At 46.6% G+C, this 8,811-nt stretch overlaps 1 protein-coding gene across 5 annotated transcripts in view; it reads left to right on the top strand.

The window, feature by feature from the left end:
* The first annotated feature begins 3,585 nt into the window (after positions 1-3,585).
* ING4 (inhibitor of growth family member 4) overlaps positions 3,586-8,811 on the top strand; it is a 12,503-nt gene continuing 7,277 nt past the window's right edge. For all 5 annotated transcript variants that reach the window (XR_001889152.1, XM_017891845.1, XM_017891848.1 and 2 more), the window contains exon 1: positions 3,586-3,695. Coding sequence is in view for 4 of the 5 variants with exons in the window: in XM_017891845.1 (XP_017747334.1) it covers positions 3,659-3,695 (37 nt within the window). In the remaining variant the exon portion in view is untranslated. The remainder of the gene's footprint in view (positions 3,696-8,811) is intronic.

Below are 8,811 nucleotides of genomic sequence, written 5' to 3'. Positions count from 1 at the left end.
CACGACACTTTTTTTTTTCTTTTTTTTTTTTTTTTTTTTTTTTAATCATGGCAGATTTCAGAGAAAAGGAAATTAAAAAAAAAAATCAGGAAACCAGTTGTTATAAAGCAATCTGAAGAAAAAAAAAAAGAAAAAACCTTATGTACAAACCAAGGGGTGTTTTTAGAACATTGTATAGAAATAAATTCATGTAAAAGGATCAGAGGCAGTGGAGCTACTGATGTGAGCGAGCATGCGGAAAAGGCATTTGGGGAGATGTCCAAGAACAGTATTTATAAACTGATTAATAGCAGTGTGTGTGTGTGATGAACGAGTGCTTGTGTGATGATGTCCCATGTGTGCAGTTCTCCAGTCATGGAAGGGTACAGTTTCATGATGTCTCCAGTGAATCCTTGTTGATGAGGACTTCTACATACACATTCTGTCATGGGGATTGCATTTCCTAAATAGGTGAGAGCAAGACTTTGGTTATGTGTTAACCCAACAACTCAGCTCCCTATGGAAGAAAAATGGAAGCCTCTTGGAAGGATCCACACTCCTGCCTGAGTCTGGAAGAGGGACTTGCAGTTGGCAGTGTATCCATATGTATGTTTATTACCTTGTGGAAATCATAACCAGTTAAGGGGTGCAAGATTGGTTTATGCAGGAGAGCTGTAGTACTATGGAGTAGAATGTGGTCATGAAACCTGGACTTGGCCGGGCGCGGTGGCTCAAGCCTGTAATCCCAGCACTTTGGGAGGCCGAGACGGGCGGATCACGAGGTCAGGAGATCAAGACCATCCTGGCTAACATGGTGAAACCCCGTCTCTACTAAAATACAAAAAACTAGCCGGGCGACCTGGCGGGCGCCTGTAGTCCCAGCTACTCGGGAGGCTGAGGCAGGAGAATGGCGTGAACCCGGAAGGCGGAGCTTGCAGTGAGCTGAGATCCGGCCACTGCACTCCAGTCTGGGCGACAGAGCGAGACTCCGTCTCAAAAAAAAAAAAAAAAAAGAAACCTGGACTTTAGCCTACCATCAACCAGTGTTGGCTAGGGTGCTGCTTCAACTGTTAGTGAAGGGATTGGACTAGATAACTCTCAAGATAACTTCTTTGAGAATTAAGCAGCTTGCTTTAAGGCTGGGTGTGGTGGCTCACACCTGTAATCCCAGCATTTTGGGAGGCCAAGGCAGGCAGACCACTTGAGGTCAGGAGTTCAAGACCAGCCTGGCCATTATGGTGAAACCCCATCTCTACTAAAAATACAAAAAAATGATCTGGGCATAGTGGTGGGCGTCCTCAATCCCAGCTACTCAGGCTGAAGCAGGAGGATCTTTTGAACCCAGGAGGCAGAGGTTGCAGTGAGCCAAGATCATGCCACTGCACTCCAGCCTGGGCGACAGAGTGAGACTGTCTCAAAAAAATAAAAAGACAAAAATTAGCCAGGTGTGGTGGCACACGCCTGTAGTCCCAGCTACAGGCTGAGGCAGAAGAATCATTTGAACCTGGGAGGCAGAGGTTGCAGTGATCTGGGATTGTACCACTGCACTCCAGGCTGGGCCACAGAGTGAGATTCTGTCTGAAAAAAAAAAAACAAAACAAAACCTTGCTTTAAGCAATGAAAAAGTGAAAGTTGTGACCAAGCTCCCACATCCCGAGAACTGGTGGTTCTCTGGAACTGCTGGCCAACAGTAGTTGTTACCTAGTTGGGCTGGGATAAATAAAACGCACTTAATTTAGTGCCAGATATCCTGTGTGGACACCTAAGGTGGTGTATCAATATGTTGTGTAATACCAATGAATGTATCACATATGACCAAATATGCCAGTGTTTCTTAGCTCCCTGGATATTTACTGCTTTTTCCTCCCACTCTCAACAGCTCTTGAAAAGGCTCTAATGGCCCTAACTTCACCAGTATTAAAACTTACTGCAACAACCCTATGAGGTAGGTAGTATTCTCATTGTATAGTGAAACAGGCACAGAGATTAAATTACTTACTGAAAGGCATGACTCTTGTAATGAGAGCCAAATTTCCTGGATTCTATTGCTGTATCTTACTACCTGCACACTAGTAAACCTGGGGTTTACGGACTACAGATCCTCTCAGCCCAGATACCCCCACCACTCTACAGTCCCGACCCCTTTCTCCAGCCTGCTCTTACTGTCCAGATAATGTTTCAAATACATACCTGCAGCCATCTCGAAGAAAAACAAAGCAACTTCCAATCCGCCCCTGGTTGGAAGTTCCTCTTCTTTATGTATTTGGTAGAAATTATATAGCTGAAGGTCTGTCTCATTAAAAACTTGACATAAGACATTGATAATTCTTATGAAGGATGTGTGAGGGTATGAAAGGCGTGAGGGGTGGCAGCTATCTAGAAGATGCTGTCTTACACCACTATTAGGTTATGGCCTTTGAGTTCTGTTTGCCTAGTGTGTTGGCAGCCTCTCATGCCCTTGACTGCTTTCCATTCTGATGAAAACCATAGAAATCACTCTACCATAGCTAACTAGAGTGATGGCTGGCAACTAGTTAGCCAACTAGCCCAGTAGTGATAGTGCTGCATCACTCCACCCCTTCAGAATTATGATGCTGACATCACATATAAACAAAAGGAAAGCATGAGGTTTCCCCCTTAGAGAGTAGCAAGAGGTGCCAGGCACAGTGGCTCATGCCTGTAATCCCAGCACTTTGAGAGGCTGAGGAGGGCAGATCGCCTGAGGTCGGGATTTCAAGACCAGCCTGACCAACATGGAGAAACCCCGTCTCTACTAAAAATACAAAATTAGCCAGGCGTGATGGTGTATGCCTGTAATCCCAGCTACACGGGAGGCTGAGGCAGGAGAATCGCTTGAACCCGGGAGGTGGAGGTTGCGGTGAGCCATGATCACGCCATTGCACTCCAGCCTAGGCAACAAGAGTGAAAATTCTCTCTCAAAAAAAAAAAAAAAAAAAGTAGCAAGAGGGCAACGTCAGAAGTAATATTTTATATGTGAAAGTATTCGAGTGTAAAGTACAGGAGCTTTGACAAAAGATGTTCAGAATTATAGCATTATTGTCATTATTTGTATTTATAAGTAGAAAGTTGATAATCCTTCTCAAGCTAAAAAAAAATAATGCTGGGGGAGATGGTGTTTGTGTGAGTGAAAAGAAATGCAAAGGGTTTGAATCTCTCAAGGCTTGATACTCTTCCCCAACTTCCTTAAGAAACTAACTGGCTTGAAAAAAGTCATATTCTGCAAAGAGGGAAAAAAAGCTGTATCTTCCAGTCGCTGAGAAGGGATGTTTACACAATATAAGCCTAAAGTGAACAGTTACCCTTGCACCGATTACCATACATTCCCGTTTTGGGGGGAAAAAAAGTTTGCCCGAGAATGCAAAATGGCGACCTTCAGTGACGTCATACCTGTCTCGGTCGCGTCCTGGGGTCTCTGTAAGGGCGGAAGCGGGCTACAGCTGCCTCACTATGGGCGGTCGTGGCTACCATGCAAAAGGAAAAGTTTCAGCGTCGGGCGGATGTGTACCGGCGGTAACATAGTAAGGGCGGAAGTTCTCCTTTTAAGGGCGGAAGTTCTCCTTTTAAGGGCGGAAAGTCTTTAGCCCCAAAATGGCTTCGGACCGTGTCGCGTTACAGTCACTTCCGGGGCGGATCGGAAGTTGCTTTGTTTTGCTTCGAGATGGCTGCGGGGATGTATTTGGAACATTATCTGGACAGTAAGAGCAGGCTGGAGGTGGGGGTCGGGGCTGTAGAATGGTACGGGGATCAGGGATGAGAGGGTCTGTAGCCCTTAAGTCCCAGTGACGAGAAGGTGACAATTGTGAGGGGGTTCTGTAGCAGGAAATATTGGAGGGTGCGGAGAAAGAGGGGGCGGGGCAGCAGGATCGAGGCCCCGCTGTTGGGGTAGACGAGGGAGGGGCTGCGGTGTGGGGGTTAGGGACGTGTCTTGAAGGGCTAGTGTGCATGGCCGGGAAGATAATTGCTGCCCCCATTCTCCAGCGTCTCCAGCCTCAGGGTAGATTTTTTTCCTATAGTCGTTCAGAATCGTTATCACCCACTGCCATTTGGAGCAGCGGTGAAGACCTCTCCTCCACCCCATTCTTCCTCAGAAGTGGCTTCTCGTGGGGTTGAGAGTGGTGGTGGTGAGTGGCCACTGTCAGATGATGAGCTGGCACGCTTCTCTTCGTGGAGTAAAGATCTAATTCCCATCAAAGGAAAATCTGGTGTTATGCCATTTATGTAAACCACCCCCGCACAAAGCCTGTCGCCCTTTACGCTTACATTTGTTTTAGGGCCTGGAGTCATTTATTCAACAAATATTTATTGAGGTCCTACTATGGGTCAGTCATAATGGCAGGCACTAGGGATAGAAAAGTGAGTAAGACAAGGCCCCTGCCCTCAAGAAGCTCTCGATCTAGAAGGAAACAGATTCTGCAAGTAATTGTAAAACACTGTGACGAGTGAAATAATGGAAATACATTAAAAGGACATTTGGTAGGCAACACTGGAGAAAAAGGGGGTAATTACCTGGCGATGTAGGAAAAGCTTTACAGAGGAGGTGATGTTTGAATAGGGTCTTGAAGGTTATTTGCCAGTGAGGGGAGAAAAAGGGAATTCTAGGTTGGAGAAAGTGTCTGCAAAGGTACTGTGATAGGTTTGTGGCAAGGTCAAGGGTGTTTGATGTTTATGATTCAGAGGTCAGCGTATTCGATATTTATGACTCTAAGGTAAGAAATTGAGAAACGAGACTGGAGAAAGAAGCTGAGGCTAGATTGGACAAAGTCTTCTAAGCTAAACTAAGAAGTTTGCATTTTAAAGTACAATGTGATTTTTATAAAGGAAAATGACTAATATATGGTAAATTGGAGCATGATATCATTGATAACAGAGATCAATTAGTGATAACATTCCAAGACAGAGATAAGAATCTGGTTTTAGGGAGTTATGGAAGTATTTAGGAGTTAAATATGAAAGCACTGACTGAATGACTGAGTGGTTGAGAGAGAAGGAAGAATCTAAGGTGGCTTCTTCCTGCTTAGAAAGTGAGGTAGACAGGCTGGGCACAGAATCTTATGCTTGTAATCCCAGCACTGTGAGAGGCCAAGGCAGGCAGATCACTTGAGGTCAGGAGTTTGAAACCAGCCTGGCCAACGTGGTGAAACCAGTCTCTACTTTAAAAAAAAAAAAAATTTATCTGGGCATGGTAGCATGTGACTCTAATCCCAGCTACTTGGGAGGCTGAGTCAGGAGAATCACTTGAACCCAGGAGGTGAAGATTGTAGTGAGCCAAGATCATACCACTGCATCCAGCCTGGGTGACAGAGACTCCGTGTCCCTCTAAAAAAAAAAACAAGCAAACAAACTTGTGGCCAGGCGAGGTGGCTCACGCCTGTAATCCCAACACTTTGGGAGGCCGAGGCGGGCAGATCACGAGGTCAGGAGATCGAGACCAGCCCGGCTAACATAGTGAAACTGTCTCTACTAAAAATACAAAAAAATTAGTTGGGCGTGGTGGCGGGCACCTGTAGTCCCAGCTACTCAGGAGGCTAAGGCAGGAGAATCGCTTGAACCTGAGAGGGGGAGGTTGCAGTGAGCCGAGATCGCGCCACTGCACTCCAGCCTGAGCAACAGAGTGAGACTCCGTCTCAAAACAAAAACAAAAAGGCTGGGAGTGGTGGCTCACGCCTGTAATCCTAGCACATTGGGAGGCTGAGATGAGTGGATCACGTGAGGTCAGGAGTTCAAGACCAGCCTGGCTAACATGGTGAAACTGTCTCTACTAAAAATACAAAAATTAGCTGGACGTGGTGGCAGGCGCCTGTAATCCCAGCTACTTGGGAGGCTGGGGCACAAGAATCCTTTGAACCTGAGATTGTGCCATTGCACTCCAGCCTGGGTGACAAGAGTGACATTGCACCTCAAAAGAAAAGAAAAGAAAGTTAGAGTAGAAAAGATCAAGCCAACTGCTGCAGAGATACTTTTTAGGATAGGTTTAATAACACCCTTAGATTTGGTAAATCAGCGGTGACTTAATCTTGTGAACTGGTGGTAGCAGACCTGAAGTTGTAGGTTTAAACAGTAGAGGCATTTTATTTTTTTTAATTTATTTTGTTTTAGGTGTTTTTGTTTGTTTGTTTTTGAGACGGAGTCTCGCTCTGTCGCCCAGGCTGCAGCGCAATGATGCGATCTTGGCCCACTGCAACCTCTGCCTCCTGGGTTCAAGCAATTCTCCTGCCTCAGCCTCCCGAGTAGCTGGGACTACAGGTGCCCGCCACCATACCCAGATAATTTTTGTATTTTTAGTAGAGACAGGGTTTCACTGTGTTGGCCAGGCTAGTCTTGGACTCCTGACCTCAGGTGATCCACCCACCTAGGCCTCCCAAAGTGCCGGGATTACAGGCATGAGCCACCGTGCCAGGCATTTTATTTTTAATATATATATTTAATTTTTTAGACACAGAATCTGGCCATGTTGCCCAGGCTGGTCTCAAACTCCTGAGATCAAGTGATCTGCCAGCCTTGGCCTCCCAGAGTGCTGGGATTAGAGGCGTGAGCCCCTGTGCCCGGCCAGTAGAGGCATTTTTAAAGTTTTAGGTGGGGTCTTGGGAAGAGATTTTTCTTGTACTGAGGGGACAAATATTCATGCATTTATTCAAGTATTTTACTGAGTACTTGCTCTTTGCAAGTCATAGTTCTAAACACTAGGGAAACAGGAGAGAATATGATAGCCATGTTCGGCCTGGGGAGACAGATACCAAATAACTAATTACACAATTATTATTTTTTTATTTTTTTGTTTTTTGAAACAGTCTTGCTCTTTTGCCCAGGCTGCAACCTCCACCTCCCTGGTTCAAGCAGTTGTCCTGCCTCAGTCTCCCGAGTAGCTGGAACTACAGGCACAGGCCACCATGCCCATCTAATTTTCTTTTTTTTTTTTTTTTTTAGACGGGGTTCCCGCTGTCGCCTAGGCTGGAGTGCAGTGGCATGATCTCAGCTCATTGAAAGCTCTGCCTCCCGGGTTCACACCATTCTCCTGCCTCAGCCTCCTGAGTAGCTGGGACCACAGGCGCCCGCCACCATGCTCAGCTAATTTTTTTGTATTTTAGTAGAGACGGGGTTTCACCGTGTTAGCCAGGATGGTCTCGATCTCCTGACCTCGTGATCCATTGTCCTCAGCCTCCCAAAGTGTTGGGATTACAGGCGTGAGCCACTGCACCTGGCCTAATTTTTGTTTTGTTTTGTTTTGTTTTTGAGATGGAGTCTCGCTCTGTCGCTCAGGCTGGAGTGAAGTGGTGCAATCTCAGCTCACTGCAACCTTCACCTCCCGGATTTAAGCAATTCTTGTGCCTCAGCCTCTCAAGTATTTGGGATTACAGGTTTCACCCTGTTCGCCAGGCTGGTCTTGAACTCCTGACTTTAAGTGAGCCACCCGCCTCGGCCTCCCAAAGTGCTAGGATTACAGGTGTGAGCCACCGTGCCTGGCCCTAATTTTTGTATTATTAGTAGAGATGAGGTTTTGCCAGGTTGCCTAGGCTGGTCCTGAACTCCTCGCCTTGAGTGATCCACCTGCCTTCCAGAATGCTGGATTACAGGCGTGGGCCACTGCGCCCAGCCAACTAATTACACATTTATTTAATTACAGTTGGATAAGTGCTTTAAAAAGGTAGATAGAATACCTTGACATAGATCTAGGGCAGTTCACAGAGCCTAGGAAAGTTGAATTTGAGCTGGAGTTTGGAAGAACGAACAGGAATTTAATAGGCCGAGAGGGATGGGGTGGATAGGATGAGGAAAAGCAAGCAGTGCCTTCCAGCTAGAGAGAACAGCATGTGGAAGGCCGAGTGGCAGGAGCAGAGGCCAGTTTGAGGCAGTGAGAGGAGGCCAGTATGGGCAGAGCAGAGCACAAAGGGAGACAGACGTGAGTTAAGGCTGGTGTGAGGTAAGCGAGGGCCAGAAAGCGCAGCACATCTTCAGAGCAGTAGGAGGTTGCCAGAAGGTTATAAGCTGGAGAGTGACTTGATGAGGTTTGCATGTTTTATTTTTGTGTTTTGTTTTTGTTTTTGTTTTTTTGAGTCAGTGTCTTGCTCTGTCATCCAGGCTGGAGTGCATTGGCGTGATCTCGGCTCACTGAAACCTCCACCTCCCGGGTTCAAGGGATTCTCGTGCCCCAGCCTCCCAAGTAGCTGGGATTACAGGCGTGTGCACCAAACCCGGCTAAGTTTTTGTATTTTTGGTAGAGACGGAGTTTCACCATGTTGCCCAGGCTGGTCTTGAACTCCTCAGCTCAGCTGATCCATCCACCTGGGGCCTCCCAAAGTGCTGGGATTACAGGCATGAGCCACTGTGCCTGGCCAGGTTTGCATTTTTTAGAAAGGACATTCTGGCTGCTGTATGGAAGTAGATTGGAAGTGTTACGTGTATAATAGAGGATACCAGGAGGCTATTTGTAATTTGAGGACAAAGAGCTTGGAGGCAGAGATTAAAAATAAAAGAAAGGGGCCGGGCTTAGTGGCTCATGTCTGTAATCCCAGCACTTTGGGAGACCAAGGCGGGAGGATCACCTGAGGCCAGGAGTTCAAGACCAGCCTGGCCAAAATGGTGAAACCCTGTGTCTACTAAAAATACAAAAATTAGTCGGGTGTGGTGGCATGCGCCTGTAGTCCCAGCTACTCCGGAGGCTGAGGCAGAAGAATCACTTGTACCCGGGAGGCGGAGGTTGCAGTGAGCCAAGATTGTGCCACTGTACTCCAGCCTGGACAACAGAGCAAGACTCTGTCTCAAAAAACAAAAAAGGAAAAGAAAGGAAAGGGAAAAAAGAGCTTTTTTTTTTTT

This window comes from Rhinopithecus bieti, unplaced genomic scaffold, assembly GCF_001698545.2.
Source record: "Rhinopithecus bieti isolate Rb0 unplaced genomic scaffold, ASM169854v2 scaffold_21022, whole genome shotgun sequence".
Taxonomy (NCBI): Eukaryota; Metazoa; Chordata; class Mammalia; order Primates; family Cercopithecidae; genus Rhinopithecus; species Rhinopithecus bieti.
Note: the sequence above shows the minus strand (reverse complement) of the source record. Positions and strands in the feature narration are given on the sequence as shown.